A 27227-nucleotide genomic window follows, 5' to 3' on the forward strand; every position below is an offset into this window, starting at 1 on the left:
ATCTTGTATGCAGTCAATGGGAAAGAAAGTGATCATTTATTTATCCTGGTCTCTAGAGAATCTGTTTTATAAGGCATCCAATGAAATTAAATGGATGGATAAATCTATACCTGCTTTTATTTGCAAGCTGATGACTTGGGACACTGGTGTTACCTCTTGATGGGGAAGTACAGAATCACAGGATCCTGCCTTCCATATAGGAACATCCCTCACATGACACTGACCCATTTCTAAAACCAGAGAGGGGTTTACATAGCTATTCCTAACAAGACACTGAGATCAAATAGAACCATCTTTGAGTTGCTGCTGTACCCTGTGCCTGCCTTTCTGCTCTTGGACAAGGAAGCAACAACTGCTGTGGGTTCGGAGTGGAAAGCGCATGCAACCAGGCAGAAAAGCATGCAAGCATCACCTCATGGAGTGCCATTTGCAAAACAAGGCTACTGAGCCTGGCTTTCTTCCTTGGACAGTAAAATGATCTGCAATGCTGGGCATGGGAGACTGGGGTTCAGAGGAAGGTGTGCTCAGCCAGGAAGTTGGAGTATCCAGCTACCTTCCTCAGAAGCTTATGTGAGGCATGGCTGCTGATTTACCTCGCTCATTCCTCTTTGCTCTTGGACCATGAAAAGACCTGCAGCAAGGGAGGAAGAGACATGCAGCCACCTAATCAGATCACCTAAGCACTACCAGTCACAGAAGAGAGAAGGACGGGAGACCAACAAGACTGGCCACGGTGATATGACAGGAACTCAGCTCTTGGGCTTCGGTTTATGGTGCTGCTGGGTCAGAGTTCCAGGGATCTAATCAGAATAGTCCCAAAGCAAGGCCAATATTCAGTCCAAAGTCAAATAAAGGGCAATGAAAGGCAAGCTAGGGAGCTGGTACTCAGGTATTAATCAAGCACCTGGCTTTCAAGCCTGATCCTTCAGACAGTCACCCAGAGTGCAACTGCAGGCCATGAGTGCCACCGGAGGGATGGTCTACTCACAAGCAGGTTCTTGGTCATGCAAAAGGGCCTTTTCAGTTGAGGCACCTTATTGATGGAATGTCCCTCACAAAGAAGCTTGCCTGGTGCCGACACTATCTCTGGGGCATATGGCAAAGAACATTCTTTTCTCCCAGACATTTTGGAGACCTGGTTCTAGATTTTTCTGGCAATTCTTGCTATTCTGTTGTTGCTTGTGTGGTCCTCTTCTGTGTTGTGTTGTACTATATTGTATTCTTTAAAATAATTGCCCAGTATTTTACATCATTGTTTGAATTGTATTTTATGCTTTTAATTGCTTGCAACCTGTTCAGACAATGTCCTCAGACAGATTAAAATTATAATAAACAGATACCCACCAGAAGTCCCTACTCTTCAGGTAGACATTTCTATATATGGCAGTTGGATGAACCTTAACTTTTTGATAATTGCACTGCCCAGAAAGTGTCTCTGACTCAGCAAAGAGGCTATGTTGTGAGGGTTTGGGATGACAGCTGTCCCCTCCACAGGTCCAGGATCACCCAATCCACCACCCCGATCACCCCAATCCAGGTCCCCAGCAGGTCCACTGTGATGCCTGGCTCAGGGGGTTCTGGTAATCCTCCAAATTGGGGTCCTTAGGGACTGGGGAGGGCATGATACGGGATATGGAGGATATGGGGGTAGAAACATGTATCTGTATGTTATATAAACTATTTTGGTGCATCTGCTGAAGCAAACAGTGGCATAGAAATGAGAACTAGTGTAGGTTTCTAGGGTAAATTGCTTAGCTGATGGAGAAATACAGCCTCCTCTGTGGCCACTGATTACAAAGATCATTTTGCCTGGAACTACACTTCAGCTCTTTGGGGAGGAGAAGCTCCTTACAGGAGTATTTCTCCTATAATTATCAAATGCAGCTGCTTCACAGTCACATCAATTGTTTGAAGAGGGATCCCTCACCTGGCACTGAAATACAACTGCGCCTTGCACCATGTAATAAATTTAGCATGCATTCTATTGCACATCAAGTGGTTTGATGGTACCTAATGTAGCAAGAGCAGGAAGATCTGTTTGGGAAGTAAAACCTCAGCATAAATCAGACCTAGGTACATGTAGAATGACAAACATGCAATCATAACTCAAACTTATTTGAGCCAACTTCAAAATGACCAAACTGAAGAAAACATTCAGCAGTGTGGTAGATCCTTATGTTCCACTCCACTGTCATGTTGGCATGTCTGCTTGTGACATTTGCAAAACAGATGTGAAATGACAAAAATCAGGCAAGAAAACCATTATAACTAGAAGCCAGGTAAACATACTCTATCGTATTTCAGAGGTTTTTTATGTTGTTGCCTGGGTTGTTTAGTGATCAATAATGTTGTATCTCATAGGAAGCACTGCATTGTCTGGATCAGGATTAATTTATTTGTCCTACATGCAAATTAGATGTGATACTAATGTCTGAATCCTCTTCATTTTGGGCCTAGAACTGTATATTCTTACTTGCCGAAAGAATTACAGCCAGGGTAAGCAACATTTTACCCAACAAATGTTTTTGACTACAGTTTCCATAAGACCCAGTCAGCATAGTTAATGCTAAGGTTGATGAGAGCTGCAGTCCAGAACTTCTGGAGGACACTAGATTGTTACCCCCGGCTTACAAGATATGGGGTTGCAAGATAAAGAGATTAGCCTATCACTTCCAAAAACGCTGTGGTCCTGGCTATGAGAAGGTCTAAGTACAGGAGAAGAAATCGAGATATTTTTCTGGGAAGCCACTGAACTTACAATATGAGTAGCTACTAAAAGGTTTAACAAGAACAAATTGGGAAGGAGGGTGGTTTCTCTCAACTTCTGAACTGTGTTTTTATTTATGCATAACGGTCAACATGGGGTGTGTGGTGCCTTGTTCAATGGTATTTGGCATTTACTGAGCTGATAGTTTCCTGCAGGTTTGTGGCTATAGTGTTACTGCCTAATGAGGAAGCTGGTTCATGTACTCTGATATAAACTAGTGCCAGAAACATGGAAGCATGCACATTATACCTTGCAATGTAACTCTCTGAAGAAAGGCAACCAAGTCTTATGTATAGCATCTAAAGTCTCTGGCTGCGTGTGCCTGGCTTGTTGCATAGGGAGGAAATTCTTATATTGTGAGTTGGAAGGCCTTGGAATTTAGACCTCAAGTGACTGCACTTTATCTTTTCGGATAAGAGCAGAATATATTGAATAGATTTTCACTCGAAGCATCACACAGCTGAATTGTATCTGTAGGGTGGAACGTAACTGCTGAAACTACAGTTCTCATAATGTGGCAATTTCACAAACTGAAGCCCTTTTGTGGTGTGACAGATTGAAAATGAATTCTGGAACATGCAACTAGTGATCAGGTCTGAGCAGAGAATTGGCTTTCTCCTCTTCCCTCCCCACCACTCCCAAAGTGAAAGATCACCACTTTCTTACAAACTGGATAAGAATGACTATCTTAGCTGTGATTGTATTTATACTGAAGGATATGATTTAAGAAGAAGAGCCAGTCCAAAATCTATGGCTCCACCTCTTGGAATGCCCTGTAAGAGGATGTGAGGCACACTGATGGTAACCATACCTCTGCTCTGCTTCTACCTGCACCTGTATCTCTACCTTTGTCTCTATCTATTACATGGTAGTGACTCATACTGAACACAATGGAACTGACTTCTGAGAGAACATGCATAGTATTGTGCTGCCAGCTAAACTTTAGGTTGTCATAGTGGAGTTTTGGTCAACCTGTGGTCCTAAAATCTGTTTTGGCCTACAACTCCCATGACCTCTCACCATGTTATGTTCATAAGGCTGATGGGACTTGCAGGCCAAAACCTGTGGAAGGGCAGAAGTTGCCCGTCCCTGTTATAGCAATTCATCCCTCAGCACTAGCACAAAACATGACTTTTCTCCAGGCTCTGAACATCTATTTAAGAACATTATCACAGGTGAGGAAATGTCAACGACTTCTCCCTTTGAAATATCAGCACTAGGGCTTATATAACCTGTGTAGACTAGAGTAACTCCATATATCATAGCCATATTTCTGTCACCTGCTCCATCTCTGCAAAGAAGATGCATGGCAAATAAAACAAAATCTGAAAATTGACTAGAGCAGACATCGCTTTTGTATGCCTCTGTCTACATTCTCTGAGAGCATCTTGCTATCTGCCATACATCAGAGACATCCCTTAGCTATCACAACCATCCTACCAAGGTCAAATTCTCACCTCCTTTTTTATTTCTTCTTCATCCTCCAGAGTCAATGCTGCCAGCTGCTTTGCTCTCTGCTCCATCAAGTTCACATATCTGATTGGATTGGATAATGCTTCAATGACATCTGGAAATGATATACGGATGGATGACTGAACCTTGATTTCCTACCCAGATAGCAGTACACATGTTTTACGCAAAATGAATGATCATCTTCCTGACTTGAAGCTAGTTTTGCATTTTCTTAGCCTGCATTTCTAATGAGAAACTTATGTTTGCTAGAATAATCAAATTCAAGCACCGCATACGAATTAATCCCACTGCCTTCAATCAAAGTCAATCAGACTTTCTCCAATATACATATAAGTTTGCAATCTAAATTGACCACAATAAAGTAGACCAGGAGCCTGCAGAAAGTGGTTCCTCAGAAGTTTTGGGCTTTAGTTCTCAGAAGCCTCTGCCAGCATCTTGGGGGTGTCTTGGGGGTAAAACATCTGGGGATCAAGCTTCTGCCTACCCATGTGGTAGACCCAGAACACTGCTTATAAAATCCAGATCGTAGATAGTATTAAATTGTAATTTTAAGGAAAATGTGTTGAGGCCAAGAGAACACAAACCCTCTGCATTCTCTGACTGATCAGGGATTTGAGTTCAGATCTTCCCAATCCAATGATTCCCCCATCAGTGTTTATTCACCAAGTATAACCTTGCCCCTGAGGCTATAGACAGTCAAGAGAAGTATTATTAATAAAAATGATTGAATCAAGTTAAAATGATTGAAATCTCAAACATACAAAAGAGAGCAGGGAAGGTTATCAATTGTCTTGGAAGAAACAGTAAACCACAGAATCAAGGGACACTGTGCAGGACTTTAGACAAATGGAAGAGTGATGGAAGATCACACTGGAGGACCAACAGCAACTTCTTCCTTACTCCCAGAGTTCCTTGATGGCTATGGAGGTTAATGCTGCTTGTTGCTACTGCCCAATGTATACATTTTCATTAAATTCAGGCAACACATAACAATACTTTTCTGAAGTTAAATTTGAAGCTCACCCTCACAGTTTTATATTTACCTGCATAAGTATCAGGCACATAGTCTTTAACCTCTATGTATACAAATAAGGCTGGCAACATCAAAGGCTGATTCCTTTCATTCCTCAAGCAAATATAATGATAACCTGAAAAGAAAAGCAGGACACCTCTATTATTTTTCCAAAAGACAACAACAGTGTAGAAGGTGCAACAGATGGAGCATGGGATATTGTTGAATGGTTAATATGGGTAGAAGAGTTGAACTCTAGGCCACGGAAAATAATATACTGTCAAGAAGGATCAAGTTGATCCCTTTATCAATGGAGGCCTCTCCACCGCCACATCCCCCTAGAGTCAGAGCTCTGAGTAGATACTATTGTCGCCCTAGTTTCCTGGGCAGAGGCTGGGCCCCAAATGCCCCAACAGAACCTACTGGCAACATAGCCTATTTGGTCCTCCCACTTACTCCTTTCTCCCAGCCCTGGGCTGATCTGGCAAAAGCAGCAACCAGATGCGGGAAGCCAGGCATCACGCAATGCCCTGGAGCAGTGGTGGCGAGCCTATGGCACGTGTGCCACAGTGGGCACACACAGCCCTCTCTGTCAGCACGTGAGCCAAGTCGCTCCAGCATCGCCCCAGGAGCCGAGCATCAGATAACAGTGCACAGAGGGGCCATGTGTGTGCTTGGAAAGGAGTAGCAGTGGCAGGCAATGATGTCACGAGCCGCGATTCATTAGCCGCGACTTGTTCAAGCTTTTGCATGGCTGGTCAGTGCACTGCCAAGGACAGAGAGACAGAGAGACAGAGAGACAGAGAGACAGAGAGAGAGAGAGAGAGAGAGAGAGAGAGAGAGAGAGAGAGAGAGAGAGAGAGAGAGAGAGAGAGAGAGATACACACATATGCTTGGACTGGCTGTGGGTTTTAATATATTCATTTTTATTAACAAATTATATCAAATCTGATACAAGAAACAGACTAACAGATGACCTGAGTGCTGCATGTGTTGCTCTCAAACTAACAAAGTATGAGCCAAGGTTTGACAAATTATCAGCATGCATACAACAGCAAAGTTCACATTAATTGTGCAAACGCAAGCCAAATGCAAACTTTTACCATTCAATAAAAAGTTATTTGTATCATTGAAAGCTCTGTTATTGTGTTTTTCTTTTAAGACAAAAGATGTTAATGTATGAGTTGTTTTTTCTAAACTAAACCTCAGTATTCAGGTTTTATTGCAGTACTGGCACTTTGTGATAAATAAGTGGGCTTCGGGTTGCAGTTTGGGCACTTAGTCTCTAAAAGGTTCACCATCAATGCCCTAGAGCGTGGGTCCTCAAACTACAGCCTGGGGGCCGGATTCGGCCCACCATGCCCACACATGCGCCCACCACCGCCCACCTTGCCCTGCACGGGGAGGCAGCGGTTCGCTCACTTGGAGAAAACGATCTCCAAGTGAGCAAGCCGCTGCCTCGTGCGCCCGCCTCACGGCGCATGCCGCTCCCGCCTTGCCTCGTGCCCCACCCCTGCCTCAACTTGCCTCCATGTGCCACTCCCACCCCCTCGCCAGCCCGCGCACACCTCCAGCACCACCTTTCTGGCCCGTGCCCAGCACCGGCACCTTTCAACTGGCCCTCTGATGAAAAAGTTTGAGGAGCCCTGTCCTAGAGCATCCATTATGCCAGAGAGTAGGAGGGAAGGATGGACTTTAAAAGCGCCTTACATCACGCTAGGAAACCTGTTTGAACCTGAGAACCCAATTCCATTTCAGAGAATCTCTTTGGGGCTGCATTCCAGTAGTGGGTGGTCTCTGAGACCAAAGGACTGAGGCCAGAAACAAAAATGGTTAAAAGTGCTGGACTGGGACTCGGATGGTCTGGGTTCTAGTCCCCATTCAGCCTTGGAGTCAACTACATGACTTTGGCCAGTCACAGGCTCTCAGCCAAGCCCCCCACAGGGTTGCTGTTGTGGGGATAAGACTGAGAACAGGATGAGGAGAATGATGTAAGATACTTTGATTTCAGTCTAAGAAAAAGTGGACTATAAATCAATCAATCAATCAATCAATCAAATAAATAAAGCTTAAAGCTCTTACTGCCAGTAACTTTAGCAGAGGCATTTCAACTTTTTAGAACAGGGGGAAACTGCACAAAAGTCAGAAAACCACCACACAGATGTTGGTAAGGGGAAAGGGGTCAGTGGATGAACCCCAGGAGAGCAGATTTGGTCTCTAGGCCTGAGAATTCACACCCCTGCTCTGCATGCTCCTGCTGCTGATCCCTCTGCCACAGCTTTATTGCAAAATAAATGAAGGGAAGACAGGGAAAGTCCTGAGAATTTGTGGACTTGCAGACATGGCATGTGGGAGAGATTATTCTTCTGGGGATGGCTGAGGCAAAGCCAAGAATTATCCTTGAGGTCTCATTTTACCCAAACTGGGGTGGGTGGATGCTAAGTGTTATGTTCCTTTGAAGGTGACTTACGGAATCCCCCAGTGTCTATTTCTGGGTCTCAGCCAAGTGCAATTTGAGCACACCATCCATCAGATGGTGTAGAAGCAGGCAGGGCAAGTGAGAAGGGTGAGAGGTAGGGGCTGATTCAGGAGAAGCTGGGATTTTTACATACATGTTAATAACTGGGAAAGTTCTAGCATACTAGGTCCCTCACAGTGATCGCACCTTGGAATTCCAGAAGTGCAGAGAATCTGCCAACTTATCTCTGTTGTCTCATTCCCTAAGTTGAAGGCTCACACTTCATTTCAGTAATATGAGGCCCAGGGTACCCTACCTGGTCGAATTGCTGAAACTGGTAATATCCGATGACCAATGAATTTTCCTCCTTCTTCATAGACGGCTATCCTCAGACATGCTAGTGAAGGCAGGACGACCTGAAAAAATATATTTTTAAAAACAATAGGTGCCTTGGAATGCATTTTATGTACAACACTGGCATGATGAAGTGCAGTATTCACCAAGCTAATATTAATAGTCATCTAGGTTGTTTGCAGCATTGTGACATCTAGTTCCTCAGCAAATTTGCGGCAACAGACTTTGCCTGGCCTATTTTATATGGTATATCGGTACTAATGAGATGACCAAAAGATCTCTTCTCACTTCTTAGATAAGAGAGCAAGCTATTGTGAGATCTTTAAAATCCTCTTAATTAGTATGAAGCAAGTGAAGGGCACATTTCTACTTGCTCTGTATGCTTATAACCCCTGTACATCTTGCTCTTGTCTTAGCAAGTGCCAAGTATAGGCTAAGATGTTTTTGAGAAATAACTGAAGGAAGAAAGCGGTCCAGTCTAGAGATCAGGCCATTGAGTTTATCACGCCAGTGCCCAGGACAGGCAGAGAGTAGTCCAAGAGACAGCTGAAGGTCGAGGAATCTATTCAGTCCTGAAGATCAAGGCAGAGCACTGAGCTGAAATGCTGCTGTCTGCAACAGACAGCAGGCTCTGGCTGGGCTAACGTACAGCTGTCTGTGAATCATCACAGATGGCTAATTAGGTTGCTTTTAAGGGAGGCCCCACACTGTGACTTCTTCTGGCTAAACTACTGTTTGCACTTGATCTTCCTCCTTTCCAAGGGGCAACTTGTTTCTGGCTCAGCCTCCGAAACCCTGGGAAAGTCCAGGAACAGCCCAGGATGGCCTAGGGTGCGCTTCCAGTGGAAGGCTGTCAGCGGTAGCATCACCTTCACTGCCTTGCTCTCTCTGGGGCCCACTGTGCTGGCTTGCCCCTCTTCTTTTTCAGTGATTCTTCTTCCAGGTTGGGCATGGCAAGTTAACAACAATTTATGCAATACAAGAAAATACAAGAAGCCTTCTACAGGAAAAGAGCATAACATTTCAATACAGAATTTAAATAATATTTAAAACATTTTGAGCACTAACACAAATTCAGGCATTTCTCCCCAGACACCATGCCTCTCAAATTACAGCTCATTCTTGCATAAGCATAATAGTAAGGTCTCTGGTGGTAAGCTTCTCTCGCTCACATGTTTTGGCAATGTCCAATAGCTGCTTTTTGGGGGAAAAGTTATAGTATAATAAACTTTGAGATGGAAAGTTTGTTTTGCTATTTAGGGGTTCACATGTTCTTAACTAGCTACCCATTTCTTGGAAGTTAATGAAGGGTCAATTTAAATGGATTCTCTATGCCCTTTTGACAACTAAAATATTAGCATCACAACACTGGAAGGACAAATGGCCACCTTCAAGAAAACAATGGGTTGAGGGCTTGACAATGCTTCAGATTTTCAAATGGGTGGTCTTGAGGAGGCATAATCTCTGAATGGGTAAGTATCTACATATTTGTGCTGCCATTGTTGAAGCCTGTGCACAACTATTTCTAAAAACAATAGTATATTTTGCTATTCATTAAATATATAGTACATATGTACTCATTGTACTAGGTTTCATTCAAATGTCATGTAAGAAAGCTGTAACATTTTGATGGGTTTTTTGGGGGGGTTGGTTTTAATTTTTGAAACTCGTGATAAAAAAAAAGTTTTATATCATCTTCCCATCCCATAGTATGTGGCATGTGTACATGTGAGCACTGCCAGTTCAGAGCACCCTTTTCACATCTCATTGGATGAGCAGTTATAGTGCAGTTGTTAAAAGAGTATTTTTGAAAACATTGCTGGTTCATCTTTTCTCAGCTAATAACTCAACAAGTGGCCAAAAGCAAGCCATTCTCTCAGCCTTACCTCTGTCTGCAATATGGAAATACTATTGCAAGTCAACCTACACCATAATGTAAAAATGCTTTGAACACTTGAAAGTGCCATATATATTAGCAGCAGTAGCCCTGGTAGTAGCAGTATTAGGAACATAAGCATGTATGATGATCCATGCTGAATCCCACCAAAGGTCCATCTAGTGAAGTATTCGGTTCACATAGTGGCCAAACAACTGCCCACAGGATGCCTCAAACGGGACATGAATGCAACAGCACCCTCCAAAGCGTATTCCCCAGAAAATGAGGTACAAATGCATAGTGTCTCTGTCACTGGAGGCAGCATCTAGCCCTCAGGACTAATGGCCATTGACCCTTCTTTAACTTAAGTTTGTCCAATCCCTTTTGAAAGCTGTCAAAATTGGTGGTCATTTCTATTCTTCTTCTTCACACAGTGGTTAGAGTGTTGGACTATAACTTATTATCTATTTATTTATTTTAAAAATTTATAAACTGCACCAATAGTCCTATTTAGGACTGTCTGGGTGGTGATTTAGGAAATTTGGGCTCTACTCCCCCATGTACTCATGAAGCTCACTGGGTGACTCTGGCCACTCACAAATTCTCAGCCTAACCTAACTCATCACAGGGTCCTTGTTGTGGGATCCAGTGGAGAGGAGGAGAACCTTGTAAGCCACTTTGCATCCCTTGCAAAGGGAAGAAAGGCGGAATGTAAATGTATAACAACAACAGCTGTAGTTGTAGGGTATAAACCACATGTGGAAATTAGCACATGTTCAATCATTTAATCCTCTACATGTCCCCTCACAGGTGAGCTCAGTGGAACTTATTCCCAACTACATGGATATAGGATTGCAGCCCAAGTAACAAAGATCAGATCCTTCCCACTTTGCCAGATTTGGATTTTATGTCAGGAATGCAATTGGAGAGTCTTGCTTTTTAGTGCCAATTTCCTCGAGCAAATGAGTAATAAGGATAAGTCAAAGAGATCCATGTCTACTTGCCAAGGCTCAATCCAACATTAATAAAATGAAGAAAACTCATCGCACTGACTCAGATGAACCAGAATTGAGGCAAAGAGTTTTAAAAAAACAAGATGTAATTTCCTGACTTCAATACAGGCAATGGGTAAGACTGCCTAATGTTATTCACTTGGAGAATGAGAAAACAGCAAAAACCCACCTTCTTAAAAACTATGGTTTCATCTTCCCATACCGGATTCACAGCATTGCCTTGAGATGTCTTGGTCTTGAGAGCTTTCCGCCTTGTGTCCACAGGCAGACCAAACATATCCACTTCTACGTAAGTGCCAACCTTTTTGTCAGAAAGTAACTGTCCAGAAATAATCTGGAAATGCAAAATTTAAGCATATGGGATTACTTGTAGATAGATCACTCAACACAGATTTAGATAAAAGTGACTTTTTTTTAGGATAACCTGAGTGTGTTATGAGCCCCCTGGTCTATGCTTTGGCTTGTCTAGAAATACCAGTTTATGAAAGAATGCCCCTTGCTCAAACAGCCATAGCCTGTGAGACTATGGTAACCCAATCTGGCCTCTGATAATAGAAAAGTCCCCCAACCTATCTATCTTTCTAAGCTTTGAAGCTATAAAAAACTCTCTATTAAGCAAAAATAGTGTCTATAAACTATAGAGACATTATTCAATAATAGTTTTTTCTTATATGCCTGCCAACACCAATGTCTTGATTGGATTGATAAGCATTAGAGACAGGACCATGGCAGTGGCGGCATCTTATTTTTATCACTCCCTTCCCTAGAATGTATAGCTGTCTCCTTCTCTTTTTTCAGGAAAGTCCTTAATACGGTTTATTTTGAGTTGCCTTGAGCTAAAAACAATTGTTCATCTTTCAGGCTGAGGCTCCCTCTCTTCACTGTTTATTTGCCTGGCTTGAACATCTATTTTAGCATTTGAAACAGTGACAGCTATTGTTGTTGTTGTTACTATTTCTTAATTTTGTAAGGTATTCAAACTTTGGCTATGTTCTACAAGCTGCTCTGGAAAAAAAGCAACCTAGACATATGTGAAAGACATACACATTGTGCAATTGATTGCAATGGCTGCTATCCAGAAAGTTGTGTACATTTCCACATGCTTTTTGTAAAGAGTTCTATCAGCATTGATAAAGAAGTGCCAATATGTAATTTCACTTTTGAATAAGAGCTTACTTAACAAGTATGTGTGTGTATACAGGGGGGAGAGAGAGGGAGAAACACATTCACTGTTTCCAATCATTACTCTCTTTAAACAGTGTTATAACAAAACTCAGAACAACCCTCACTCTGAATTGAGAAGTATTTCAAATATAGCTAGAATCTTCTGTGAGGTTATAGCTGATAAAAACAAAATAGTATAAATCCAATGGGAAAATATGACTCCCTGGACAATGGCCAAAGAGCACACAGATCAATGTGTGATCTCCATTTCTTTTTTGTGCCCGCAATACAAATGCATGCATGTGCATAAGTAAACCAGATTATAGCCAATTGTATGCAATTTCCCATGCTCCATGGCCTCTACATGTGCATCATCACAATATAAATTCAATGGATGATACACCTTCAAGAAGGAGACAGTCCTGGCAATGCCTCGTAACTTCTACTTACTAATTCTTAAAAGGGTGCCATATTTGTTGCCCTTTTTTTTTTTTTTTGGTCTTGCTGCATGTGGTTGCAGATGGTGAGGTATGTTGGCAGGATACCATGATGATGATGATGATGATGATTATTATTATTATAACATTTCTATACCGCCCCTTGCCGAAGCCTTGGGGCGGCTTACAATACAATATAAAAATAACAATATAAAATTAAAATTAATAATATAAAATAAATCAAAAAATATAAACGATATAAAAGAAGTTATAAAAGAAAAGTCATAAGAAAAGAAAAGAAAAGAAAAGAAAAGAAAAGAAAAGAAAAGAAAAGAAAAGAAAAGAAAAGAAGTCACCCTGGCCAGATAAATATGTAAATATTGTTAACAATTAAAATGACGTTTAAGTAAAAAGGTCTTCACCTGGCGCCGAAAAACAAATAACGACGGCGCCAGGCGGACCTCTCTGGGGAGCACATTCCATAGATTGGGCGCCGCCGCAGAGAAAGCCCTCCTCCGAGTACATACCCTCCTAATTTCTTTCACGGAGGGCTCCCGGAGAAGGGCCTCTCCCGCAGATCTCAAGGGGCTCCTTCAGGTAACCAGGTCCCAAGCCGTTCAGGGCTTTATAGGTCATAACCAACACCTTGAATTGGGCCCGGACTTCAATGGGAAGCCAGTGAAGCTGTCGGAGGACTGGAGTCATGTGAGCATAACGCTCTGTCCCCATCAGCAACCTGGCAGCTCTATTTTGAACCAATTGAAGTATCCGGACCGTCTTTGTGACAACATTTCCTGGCAATGTCACATATAGTGATTAGGTCCACTCCTTCCTTATATATAATGTTGACTTCAGAGAAGGCTTGGGCTGATGGTGGTGGGCCAGAAGAAAGACTCTGCCATTCTAGATCACCTCCTAGAGGTAAAAGATGGGGCACAAGGTACTAGTATGGCTTTTCCCCTAGTTCCTTCTTTCCCACTGCAGTTTTAGGGGTGACTGCTCACTTTAGATCCATTCTGGGCTTATGTTGAGGCTGACAAAGAGTTTTTGCTAGAGCATCAGAATGGCTAAGGAGGCCTATTATGGTCATCAGAGCAATTTCTTTTGTCACATTAATAGTATTATCCTTTGATTAACAGCCACAACTGTCTCCTACATTCTGAGCAGTGACTCAGCCTTAGGGGAGAAAGCAGGTTTGAGCACCCCACTATGGGCATTTGGGGGATCTCCTTAGGAAACTCCAGGAGCTTGGGTGCCCCACAATGACTTCCTGACTAAAGACTCTAGATACTAGATGAGTTAGTTAGTCAAGTTGTAGTTCTGTCTCACAACCTGTGTTTCAACTCTTTTTTCCCCTCTGTGGCCACAACTGTTGCTGTTCCATGTAATATACACAGCTGCTGAGAGGTTGAGCATGAGAAACCACACTGATATTCAACATTCAAGGAGATACATAAGAAACATATTAAATTAACAGCTGAATACATACCTTCACAGACAAAGTGTTTGCCACTATTCCATCTACAATACTTTCAGTGAAAGGATCGAAGTGTTTGTCTGGCCTTCTCATGAATTCTGGCTTTAATCTGTACCCACTTTTACCATTATACTCATACATCCCCATGTTTATTTGCATAGATAAATCTAAGTGAGAAAAATAAAATATGTCAGTGTTTTGTGCTGCGGGACAGATTACATAGAGTTTTCTCTACAGTTTTCCAGCATACCAACAAAATCGGAACTCTCCAATTCCACTAGAGGTCTCCTGTTCTCTATATGTTGCAAGCACTCTATAAAAATGCTATACTCTGTCCTTCATATGTGGTATTTTAGCTACTTGTAAGGGCTAGTTCACACATTACTTTTAAAGTTATAATTAAATAGCAATCCTGTGGATTGGCTCTAATTGTGGTGTTCTGCTGGCAAAAGCCGTTCCCATCAGTGCACTGGGGAGGGGGGAGAATACCCCCTCCCTCTGTGGTCCCCCAGCTCTTCACATTTCCTCCTCAAACTGGAGGCCTGGCAGATGTTAGGGTAGAACAAGGGGCTAAAATGGGGAGGAGAGGGGCACGAAGTCCCATTTCTCCTGCTGGTGCAGTGCTGAATACACGAGAGTGTACATCTGTGTATTTTCCTATCCAAACTACCATCACCACAATCCCTGCTTTGAAAAGAGAAAAGTGAAAAGGAAGGAAGAACCGTATTTCCAACAGTTGCTGGAAGCAAGTATCAAAGAACACGAGGCAGGGGTGCAGTTTTCCACCTTCCCACAGCTAGAGTCTCATGAATGGGTGGAAAAATTAGGGGCACCAGGCCCCATGGAGGGGAGGAGGACTCAAAATCCTGAGGAAAGGGCAAAAAAGAAGCAAAAAGGTGCCCCTGTTCATTCATGAGCAAAGAACACTCAGGATGTTGTTTTGACTTGACAACTCACCATTTTACAGCTGCCAAGTCAAACTAAAGTTTAAAAAGCCCACTTGGAACATCTCTAGGGTTGGTACCTGCTGCACAGCAGATGCCCCCCAAAATATTGCTCAGGTGACAGTTCCCATTGTAGACCCACAAAAGTCGCAACTCTGTTTGTGCGCAACTCCTAGCAGAAAAATTTAAATTTAAAAAACTACCAACATATTGCACACATTTGAAGCACAAAAGGGGGCATGGCCTACTAGTGATGACTCCTCCAATGTGCTATTTGGGCGGAATCACTAAGAGTGGCAAGCATTCAGTTGTTGTTCTTGCTGAGTGCTTCACTTGCCATTTTCTTTTATCTGCACTGAGATAACGCACCCAACTTCAGATACAAGACAACCCACCGTGGGCAAAAGGACCCAAAAACGGCCTGTGCCATTGTTGGAAAAAACTAAACAGCCTGCGGGAAACAGTCTGGGTTCAGGTGACATGACAACCCACAGTGGTTATTCACCCGTGATGGCTTGTCATGTCATGAGAACCAGGTCATACATAGTAAGTGCTGTCATTCTGATGGTTGCATCACACTGTGGATTTCTTTAAAATGTGAGTCCACAAAGTACTATGTATAATGGAATCTTGGCAAAGGCTCTTAATATATCAATGAATTACAAGCAAAAATATAGCTATCTACGTTTGAGGTTTTAGCATTACTGTGATTCAAGGAAGAGAACCAAATGAACTATCACTCTCCAAAATTCATTTCTTATTGTGTATATCCATAATGCTGATTTTACTTTTCTAATCAAATAGTGTGGTGTTATTATTAACAACCTTTCCAAGTTTTAACATTGCTACAGAATTGGGAATACAGCTAGCACTTCTTAAAAGAGCAAATCCAACTAAACAAGGATGCTAAACATCATGTAAAGAATAAATACTTAAATAAGTACTTTATCTTAAAAGGGTTACATCTTCAGTATTTAGGTAAAAAAAATAATAGTGGTAAATTTGCTTAAGTAACACAGAACTTTTTATACCATGGGATGCACCCAATGTTAGGGCAAACCAACTGAAATGTATGTGGCTAAAGGTAGGGTAACATAACCCCATATATATTGCATTTTTAAGCTAATAAATTTAAGGGTGTCCTGATTTCAGCAGAAGTACACACACAACTTTCTAGTTTTCTTAGTTTTCATGCTGTAAAATCTTTTATCAAATTTGTCCAGAAAATATACACAAAACCCAGCAGTAATGTGGATGCTTACCTACAGTTTGGAAGTTAAGAGCAACCATCTGACAGCCTGCATTCCAGAAGAGCTGAGGCATGTAATTTGAGGAATCAACACGTGTCCCTTTTGGATAAATCCGGCTCAGCTGCATTTTGTTATACCTAAATTGTGAGTGGTTAAGATAAAATACAACTGGAAAAGCCACCTGGTTTGGAGGTTTAAACCCAAAGCTTGCTGGTGCATGCTACTTGTAATAACTGATGATGGGACTTAAAAGGTACAGGAGCCACACTCAACAGATGTTACCATCATCTGCTAGAAAGCAGGCCAATGAGTGCTTTGTGCAGATCAATGTGCACAATTCTGAAGAAAAACTGAGATTGAGCTACATCATGGGCCCATAGGAAAATAACTAGCTAGAATGCATAGCTGAAGACATAAAACTTCAGCATACCCTGTAGGACTAACATAGAGCACAATTTGGAGAGCTTCAGATGTGCAACAGGAATATCCAAGGCAGTGAGGAAGAGACTAAACCCCACCACCCTTTTCTCTGTTGAAGCCTTAAAAACTACACCAGAATGAGAAGGTGGACCAGGGGAGAGATCAGTTGCCACAGGCTGTCAGATACCTAGTTGTATTGTTTATTAATGCCTCAATGCACACAAAAAGGTATTTGGTGCATTTGGTCCTGGCTTCAAATTATCAATACCAATAATTATAAACATGATGGTATGATGTTGTAATTACTGTTGTTGCCTACTCTGTAAGTAATCTAAAATATAATAATGTTAGTATTAGTTAATGAAATGTTTGTATTGTTTATTATAGCAATTGATGTATCAGAATGCTTTCTTTTATTGTGAACTACCCAGAGAGCTTCAGCTTTTTGGATGGTATAAAAATGTAAATAATACTAAGGCATCAAGATAGCAATCATTTATTTGGAAATTTAAATCCTATTTATTTCTGTTGTTCCCATGTTCTATAGGGTCAATTTTCTAAAGCTGAAAAGAAGGGGAAATGACTTTTGGATGAAATATAGTTTTTATACTTATTGCAAAACATTTACAGAATAAGTGCCCAAACTGATATGGTTTACCAGATTCCTTCAACCCAAATAGACTCTCACTGAGAACCTTCAACAATCTCCTCTGTTTAGTCATAACCAATTTCTTACAAGATATTTTCTCTATTTCAAAGATACTCCACAAACTCAACAGGAGATTTTGTGAGCTGCTCGAGTGCTTTGGTTTCCACAAAGGAAGACATTTCAAAACTCTTGTTCCGTTCTGTAATTGAAATGAAAGCAAAAACAAAAGTAAACAGATGCAGAAAGAGCTGTACTGAAGATTTTGTGCTGACTCCCCACCCCCGTATGCATTCTAGCATACTGCCCAGTTGCAGCGCTCAGTGTCATCATTGTGATTGCTACATTTGGTAGTGTGCTCCCACTGATTTCCAAGCCTCTGAAGCTGGGTAAGGAGTCCCACTTTCCTCACCCATAATCCTAACCTGAAATCTTCCCTGCAATATTTCCAGGCCATTTTCATGAATGAATGAATGAATGAATGAATGAATACCCTCACAAGTGCAAAACTGCATCTCCTGGTTGTTCTTTTGGACAGCTCAACATTGTGCCCCAGACCAGGACTTTCTAGGTCCCTAGTCCTGTACAGAAGGTCAAGGTTTCCTATCCTAATCTTATGTGAACCTTTTCCCCATAGCCATAGAGAATTCCCATGCATTCAAGTATACCGCCCACTTGGAGCTCTCAATGTCAACATTGTGCCTATTATATTTGGTGGCTTCCCCCTGCTGATTTCCATGCACACATACGCTCAATTTTCTATACTGATAGTCAGGGCTTTTTTGTCATAGAACGCAGTGGAACGGCATTCCGGCACCTTTTTTTGACGGATTTTTCCAATGGATTTTACAAAGTGATTTTGAATCGCCTGTCGGGCGTAGCAGGTCAGCGGCAAAAATCATTAAAATAGTGCCTGCGGGCTGCTTGTGTGTCCGTGCTGATTGTGAGGGCGCTGCTCGGCTTGGGACACTGCTTGGCTTGGGATTGGTGTATGTGGTCGCGTGCTGAGTGCTTACTGCCAGCGGTGACCATTATGTTTATGTGTGTGTAGAGTGACTGGCTACATGCAAAAGGTAAATAAGTTCTTTATTTCAAAAAAAGTTGGTGATTTGAAAATCTTTTTTAGTGTAAAAGTGTGACTCCAAGACATGAGTTCCGGCACCTTTTTTTTTTTATACAAAAAAAGTACTGCTGATAGTAATTGGGACAGAGGACTCAAAGACTGCTATGACTGCAAGTGGGTCTTTTGTGTTTGTCAGCTATGGCACAGCCTTGTGGTCTCACTGCTGGACCTCGGCCAGCATCCTTGATTTAATATTCTGTTAAGTCTTCCATTAATTCAGAAACGCAAGCAAACCAAATAGAACAAGTCCATACTGAGCAAAGGCTTGGTGTGTAAATCTCTCACTGCAGGGGATCTCTTCACAAGTTCTTTACCATGTCTTAACTTATGTAATTTGTTATCAAGACATCACAAACATACAGCAATATGTTTAAAGATAAATGGAATGCCATAGAATCAGCCAGTCATCAATCACACTTATTTTTAGTAGAGAAGGTAAACTCATTTGTATTACCAAGTTTGTCAGACTTCAGTTTTTCAGATTTCAGTACAGTTTCACTGCTGACTTCCCATAACACCTTCCTTTAACACTGGTGATAGATATGCAATTAGATGTTTGGTTGCTGATTAATGGCAGTCATGCTACTTCTTGATAAAAGACAGATTTTGTGTGTATCTCTAAGTTACATGTTATTAAATAGGTTGATATAACAATGGAGACCTTTCTGGACAGAGATAGCCTGGTGACAATTACCCATGTTTTGGTAACCTTCCAGATATGTTGCACACAGACTGACCTTTGAATGGAATGGGATTGTGCTTGGCAGACTTTGGTGCGCCTCGCTAACTTGAGAGCCAAAAGTAGGTCAAGTTGGGGCTCACGTGTGTATGTGTGCATGGGTCAGCTTCCGCTTTTAAAGTGAGCCACGGTTTTATTTTTTTCAAGTCAGGCAAATTGGCACAGAATATGGCCAATATAATATTTATGCAAACTGTGGTTGCATTTTGCTCATAATTCTCAGCCTTTAAAAGCAGAAGACTGTGTGTTGTGTTGCTTTGTGTCAAAGTGAGTTAGTGCCTGTGCTGGGTAGGTAGGGTGGAATCTGGATGAGCTGAGCCTGGTCAGTTTATGTGATTTTGACCTCCCCTCACCAAGTAGATTCCTCGCACATCCTGAACCTTGGAATACAGTATAGACAGATCAGTTAATTTAAAACAAAGCTGCTAGTTACTAACTGGGCCAATCTGACTATCTGATGCCTGTGCTTTGTCAGCTGTGCTAGCTTCTAGTCTGTTCCCACATCCAGTTCAAAGTGTTGGCGTTGATAAAGCCCTAAACAGTTTAGGACCAGAGTATCTAAGGGATATCTTCTCCTGTATGTATGTTAGTCATCCCTTAGTTATCTTTGGTGGCCCTCTACCAGGTGTTCTACCCAAGGAAGCTAGGTGAGTAGCAACATCAGAATGCAAAGCCACAGCACCCCGCTAATGGAATGATCTCCTGAAAGAGGTTTATCAGGTATCAATCTTGATATTTCCCAGCAAGCAAAGACCTTTCTTTGCTCCCAAGCATTCTAGAGACCCAGTTCCAGATTTCTGTGATTTCTATACTATTCCATTCCTGTGCTTTGTTTGTTTGTTTCATAACTAGAGGGAATGGAAGAAAAAAGTTGCTGGGCATAATTAAAAAATAGACAGCAATAGCATGACAGAGGAAATGAAAAGGGAGTTACAAAGATAGTTATGTCAGGCTGTGTCTGGTTCAAAAAATGGCACCAAGGGTTCTAAGGACCAAAAAAGGGCTATTTTTCCTTTGAAAACATAAATACCAGCAGTTATTTAGTTCTGTCTCTAGCACTAACTGGAACACATGGGCCCTTGAGAGGTACAGAGCAAAAGTACAGAAAAACTTGGTATAGTATAATAGCTGGGGTAGTCATTAATTTTAACCAGCACTACATCTTATGTTGAAAGCAAGGAAAACCCCACTATGCAGAAGATGTTTTCAACTTACTTTGTGAGGTACCAGGGTAGTTGCCCTTTATAACCAATAGGAAAAAAAATAGATTTTTCAATCTATACCGCTCAGCATGGCATGGCCATTTGAGAGCTGCCTGTAAGGTAGTTTCATTTTTGCTAGCCTTGGGCTTACTTGGCTGAAGAGACGAGTACCTGAGCAAGAAGCAGCAATGAAAGACTAGAATTATATTTTACAAAAATGGCATGAGGCACATGTAGGGATGTGAGCGGGGTGAAAATCAAAAGGACGTTAATGATTTGTATCCCTGCCCACATTCCAGTTTCAGTCCTACACTGACGCTAACTTCATATAGTGCAAGCCACAGCCTTGCATCTCTAAGAAAGGCCAAGATTTGCACATTTAAAAGAGGAGGAGGAGGAGGAGGAGGAGGAGGAGGAGGAAACAAACACACAAAGATTTATGCAACTCACCCCAACAGAACCAAAAGCATGGCATTAATCTGTGCAAACTGTGTGACTATCATGAAATTTTCTGGTGCCAATTTGTACAAAATCTGCAAAATACCATCTTTTGTAGAAGTAGCATCAATTTGCACAAACTATATGATCTGAGCAAAATTTCTTGGTATTTTTTAATGTTCAAAATGTGTCCATCTTAGTGAAGGAAATCTGCAGAAAAAAATCCTTATTTGGCCAGGTTGCAATAATCCAATTAAATTGGGCAGGAGGTCCGCTGAGTTGAAATGAGCTGTTGCAGTGCTCCCGTAGGTACAAGAGGCAATGAGAGTGTTCCAACAATGTAATTTAAACAAAAGTAATATCACAAGAATATTTGGAATGAAACATAATGCACTTCATGTTTTCAGGATACAAGGCATTTTAAAATGGGATGGTATTCTGAAAAATGGACTTCTAAAAAATTGTTTACTCTTTTCTTCCTCTCAGTGCTTCCCTGCAAGATATTTTACTACCTGAAGACAAGCACCAAATCCCCAATTCGATTTCCGTGCCAGGTACAACACTTGAAAAACGGTTGTTGTACTATTTAGCTACTCTTTCTTCTCTTTTTCTATTTCCATTTTTCTTTTCCCTGCAGGAGAGGGTGCCCTGTCTCTAAACAGTAGTAAATTGGGTTTTGATCACATCTAAAGCTGCTTTACTAATGAGAACTACAATCAGATCCCTGACAGCAAAGACTTGCCTCCAGATAATGAAGACATTTAACTTAGAAATCAACCATGATTACTTCAATGTGAATGTACTTCCATGTGGATTTGTTTGATATGCTAAGTCTGAAGCTATAATCCTGCATTCAGTATTTATGCATGAATCTACTGATATTAAGGAGACAAAGGGATGCTTCCTTCCAGCTTGGCATGTAAGCCCTATTTTGCAATGAAGCATCAGAAGGAAGGAGCATTTTAATTGCCACCTTAATTATTCATATTTTTAAGCTTCTCCTTTCTTTTCTTTCTTTGATGAGCAAGAGGTTGTAGGCCATACATTTTCATTAAGCTGGAAAAGAAGCACCCACCCTCATACATGCAGCCTGTTTCATTGCAGGACCAACATTTTTCAAGAAGAGAACCAGCCTACGTAGAGTATTGCACCATAATAGCTGGAATACACAACATGGTACCACAGGAAACTATTGCTCTATTATCTACACTGTTTCTGTAGCTTAGAAGGAATTTCAAAGCACATCCCACCCCACTCTGGAATTGTATTATGTGAGATAGTGCACATTGTTCCCAGATATGAACTGCCACTTGGGCCAGCTCAGAAATTCACCTGATCTGCCAGACAGACAATTGGTAAAGAGTTGGCCTGAATCACAAAGAGGTGCAGAGGTAGTTTGTGATGAGCTTACTGAGCTTAATGCATAAGAACCCCAAGCAAAGCAGTGCAGACATGAACTTTACTATGATTTTCCATGTAAACAAATAATACAAAAGGTCCAGAGAATGAGCAGATTTTTTAAATAAATGCCATCTGTGGCAAAAAATAACAACTTTCTTCTTCTTCTTGGTCTGGAGTAAACATCTCTTGAGAATGCAAGTAGAACATAAAGTAGACATCAAAGCGCAAGACAACTAAACAAAGAAGTTGAAAGTAGATGTGGAATTTGTGCCCCCTATATGTACAGCGCCTAAGAAACATATCTAAGATTCACCACCGTAATTCAAATGCTATAGGCATCCTTTAAAAAGGCAGCAGCAGGGGTCACAGTACTCTACCCGTCAAAACAAAACAAAACAGGACAGCCTTTCTCAAAGGGAGTTCTGCTCTAAGTAAGAAAAAGATGTCAGTTTGTTTGCTCAAGATGTGGCAAAGTGCATTCCCAGCAAGTACCCTTCAGTAAAAGCCAGCAGGCAATCATGAGTATGGACCATTTATTTCTAATAAACAGATTCACAACAGAGGAAAGACAATGAAGTGTATGCAGAAAGATGGGTTTCACATTCCTGTTCTATGTTATACTTGTAAATTAAGGCATTTTCCCAAAAACAGTAATAAAGACACAACTCCAGACCGGTTTCTAGCACAATACTGCACTTAGGAACTTGAGGTACAAATCCAACACAGTCACCCCTCTGATTTTCACTGGCTTCAGAGAACGAGTTGAGCACATCCTTAAATCTTTCCTACTGAAATCAGTGGGGCATGTCTTTGACAGAGTGGACCATTAACATTTTGCATTCTCATTCCTTTGAGCTTAAGAGCACATTGGTGTGAGCTGATTTTGGGCTCCAACAGTGCTGCTGATTCTTGCTGGTATGAACTTTACAGTCAACTTAATTTTCTACCAAAAGACCAAATTATGCTCCCTCCAAAGAAAGGTACCATTCATCAATTCAAGTACACACATGTTGTGTTCACAATCAGAGCTATCAGGGGCCCCACCCCAGACAAGGCTGCCATAGTTTCTCTAGCCTCATTGGTCCTCCTGTTCTATTACTCAGCATTTTGATTATAATGTAGTTCATCATCATCACCATTATTATATTTACAACCTGCCTATTCCCAGTGACTGACTCAAAGCAGCTCACAACATTAAAATTCATACAAATCAAATATCTAAAACACACAAGAGTTAAAATATAATGAAATCAGATTAGATATTAAAATTGAACAAATACCCAAATTAAAAACACTAAATTTTTAAGGAGCTGAATTTATGAAAAACCATCCTGGCTCGTAACCCTGTAACATCTCCACAGTTTCACAGGTTGTTGTGTGCCTTTATAAATTGGTATGGTAGTCATCTTACATTATAGTGAAACTGCCCATCATCTTCAGCTCTTGCCCAAATAAAAACACAAAAAACCTGTTACATCTGCCAGGGTGGAGTCTGAGACCACTTTGGGGTGATCTCAGACTCCAATAAAGAGCTCCAAGGTCAAATTTTGCTCTGCTGAATCCTGACTCAGATTTTGAGGACCTGAACTAAGTTAGCTGTCAGTTACTGTCCACACCCTTATTTCTGCACCCTCATCACCTTTATTCCATCTGTCTAAGTAAACAGATTCTGAATAAGATCCTAGAAGACTCTATTGCTATCTCCTCCAAGGAAATTTAAATATCCACCATCCAAGCAAGGGGACTGCTCTATGCATTGCTAAAAAGCCTGCATCTTCCTTGAATGCCTCCATATAATCTGGAGGAACATGTAACTTCCATACTTGTACAATAAAATAGAGTGGCTTTCTTTAAGATCTCAGGTTGCTGTGCACTGAAAACACACAAAGAGCTAATGCTTCTTATCTTTTAAGTCAGCATGCATGATCAACACAGAATGCAAAATGTAAGGAGGTGTCAATACTTTTCATACTGACTTTTAGATGTTTCAAATGACTCAAACTTCACAGGCTGGATGTAATTAACCAAGTTGGACATTTCTTCAGTCGCCATGGCCTCACTTCCAGCAGTTCCCTAGAGGAGAGATAGAGTAATATGAACACTGGTTTTGAATACCTGTAATGTCAGCAGCTTGTCAAAGTATTTATAGCACGAAGTTCATAATGACTGACACTAGATGCATCTATGGGAAATCTTCTGAAGTCTTTCCTACATTTTCCAGTAATGGAATATGTTCTTCATTCAAAATCCAGGTTCACTAAACCTTTGAAAAAACAGAAGGGGGTGGTTTTACTCATCCCTCATGCATCTTCCCATTCCACAATATCCAGCGGAAACATTTCCAAATTCAGTAAGATTTCTAAAGCTATGATGAAGTGGAAAAGAGTAGAAACCCACCACTTTTTTATACTGCTTAGAGTATCAGACATAATTAGTCTCTGTAAATGATTCACAGCAGTTAATATTCACTATGTAACACACGAATGAGAATGAGAGGCTGATCCTTAGCCTTAGAACTTAAGACAAGAAAAGCAGCAGAAGGGAGTCGAAGGAGAAGGCTGAGATCAGTTTGAGAAGGACAGGACAAAGGTTGAATTGTTAACTAGCACTTGTATCCAGCTGGGGCCAAACTTATCTTCTGTTGCTATTGTGCTTGTGGGAATGGAAAAGGTACAGCTATCTTTCTGGTCAGTAACAGAGTCCAAAGTGAGCTGATTTTGTGGTCCTACAGCAACCATCCATTTAAATTACCTTAACTGTGAATTATTTTTCTGATCTTGAGCAAATAAGAAAAAGGCAAAACTCTTTCTGGGATGGAGGTGGGAAGCAACTTTTCTGTGCCTCCCATTTTCCCAGCCATGGCACAGACCAAGCTGATCTTCCGGGGATGCAAGGGGAATGTAATTTCCAAGTGATGCTTAGGCCTCTGGTGAAACACAAACTGCAAATGAATGGCTATATGTATAATGCGAAAATGATATTAGGAGAACAGAGTCTGGACATTGCTCTCAAAGGTAAAATTTTTAACAAGCTGTTTCCAATAATCACTGTTCCATTGATTTATATTTTGACTTGTCTGAATGAAAATGAAACTTTAAGAAATGAATGAGAATCTCTCTGATTTTTAACTATTTTAACTATTTCCATGGATAAGCTGGAAAGTGGGTAGGATGCACAGTCCACCAAAAGAGGATAGTGATAGAACACCCTCACTCTATCCTTTTCAATGATTGCTCAGGACTCTATTGAAGGGTGTATGTGAATGTTTACTCATGTAGACAGAAGAAAATACAATGCCAGAAGCACTGCCCTCCTTTTCTGTTGCTTTAAGTTGTTCTGAATGGCAACATGGTGCCTTGACATAATAACATTCTCTACATGAACCCTAACTGGCTACAATAACAATAACTCAAGAAAAGTTATTGTGTTGTAAGCCGCCCCGAGGCTTCGGCAAGGGGCGGCATAGAAATGTTATAATAATAATAATAATAATAATAATAATAATAATAATAATAATAAGAGAAAGCAGCAGCAAAAGGAGAAACTATGGCCACAACCAGTTACAGAGAAAGGGGTACAGTTAAGAGGCCTGCAAGGAATATTTCCCTACCTAGCACTCTTTTCACATTGAAAAATAAACTGGATGAATATTTCCAGATGATGTTTTCAATCAAGTGCATAAACCTCAGATGACTACTATATGTTTCCCATGAAGATTACTCAATAAGATGCTTGCATGCCCACTGCAAGAGCATTCCCTCTTTCCCGGCTGTCATTCCAGAGCAATATTGAAATCTGAAACCACACGATAGTAGCTGAAACCCCTTGAAGCTCTGCCTGTCACATAAAAACTGAGCAGGAGGTAGAATATTTAATATAGATACATGATTCAGAGCAACAGAAAGTCCCATGTGCCCCTAATAAAGCCCCATCAAACTGTGGATCTCTTCTGGAAAGCTTGATGAGCCAGTGGTGAGGTTGTGGCAGGAGCCCCACTATCCAGAAGGTGGCAGTACAAGATTGACTCATACAGACAAATGTGCAAACATGCTCTCAAAGTCAAGCCAGAGCGATCTGTACTTCAAAATGATTCATTTCTTACTTCATCCATTGATGATTTTTTGCAGTCATCGTCATAATCATCGTCATCATCACTCTCAATTTCCACTTCCCCTGAATCATTTTAATGGGAAAAGAAAGATGTATTATCCTTGCTGATACATATTTTAACTATTACTGTTACCAGCACAGCCTTACTTCAAATGCAGTTATAGTATCACAGGCTCAGGACAGTGCATACCTTACCGTAGTGAAACATTTTTTCAAGCATTCATCTGTGAGCCAAATAGCCAAAATTATCCTCCCACCTATTAACACTGAGGGTTTTTTTTTTTTTTTGGTGGGGGGAGGGTTACATTCAGCTCTCCTATTCCGAAGGTATTAAGTTACCAGATGGTAAAATTAAAAAGATATACAATTGTAAAAAAGAGCAGTGGTATTTCCCTACTTTCAACAGTGCATTCATCTCTAAATGAAAATACAATTTTAAGTTTTCCACTTATAGATCATATTCTGTGTTGTTTCTGTATATCTTATATTTCTGAGGTTCATGTTTATGTGCTACATACATTGTTTCTGCTGGCAGTGCATGTGTATGCATGTAATGAACATAATAAATACATCTTGGGAAAGAAAATACAGAGTCTGAAACAAGAGCTAAGTCTTGCCCTGTAGCTTGAATATGTCATGCCATGCCCTGAATCCAAGAGAATGGATGCCTCATGCCACCACCAAGCAGTTGTGTGGCTAGTGGCTGTAAGGAATCAAATGACTGGTGGCTTTGGGAGTGGGGCAAAGAAAGTCAACTGTTAGTAAGCCCCACAATCAAATATGTGGTGGCTCCTGAATGAACAGTCACACTGAAGTGAGCCACCAATCAGCTGTGCAGTGAGAGAAGTGTTTGACTGTCCTCTCTCTCCCTCTCTCTCTCTCCCTCTCCCTCTCCCTCTCCCTCTCCCTCTCCCTCTCCCTCT

General features: G+C 41.2%; 1 protein-coding gene across 4 annotated transcripts in view; it reads right to left on the reverse strand.

The window, feature by feature from the left end:
- The window catches only part of PLCB1 (phospholipase C beta 1), a 592180-nt gene that overhangs the window by 126541 nt on the left and 438412 nt on the right, over positions 1–27227 (reverse strand). For all 4 annotated transcript variants that reach the window (XM_044454160.1, XM_044454162.1, XM_044454161.1 and 1 more), the window contains 9 exons: positions 26297–26367; positions 24171–24267; positions 17409–17493; positions 16238–16362; positions 14044–14198; positions 11123–11287; positions 8027–8126; positions 5284–5388; positions 4225–4334 (listed from right to left, as the gene is read on the reverse strand). In XM_044454160.1, the coding sequence (XP_044310095.1) occupies positions 4225–4334; positions 5284–5388; positions 8027–8126; positions 11123–11287; positions 14044–14198; positions 16238–16362; positions 17409–17493; positions 24171–24267; positions 26297–26367 (1013 nt within the window). The remainder of the gene's footprint in view (positions 1–4224; positions 4335–5283; positions 5389–8026; positions 8127–11122; positions 11288–14043; positions 14199–16237; positions 16363–17408; positions 17494–24170; positions 24268–26296; positions 26368–27227) is intronic.

This window comes from Varanus komodoensis, unplaced genomic scaffold (assembly GCF_004798865.1).
Source record: "Varanus komodoensis strain SLA01 unplaced genomic scaffold, ASM479886v1 scaffold7_3, whole genome shotgun sequence".
Classification (NCBI taxonomy): domain Eukaryota; kingdom Metazoa; phylum Chordata; class Lepidosauria; order Squamata; family Varanidae; genus Varanus; species Varanus komodoensis.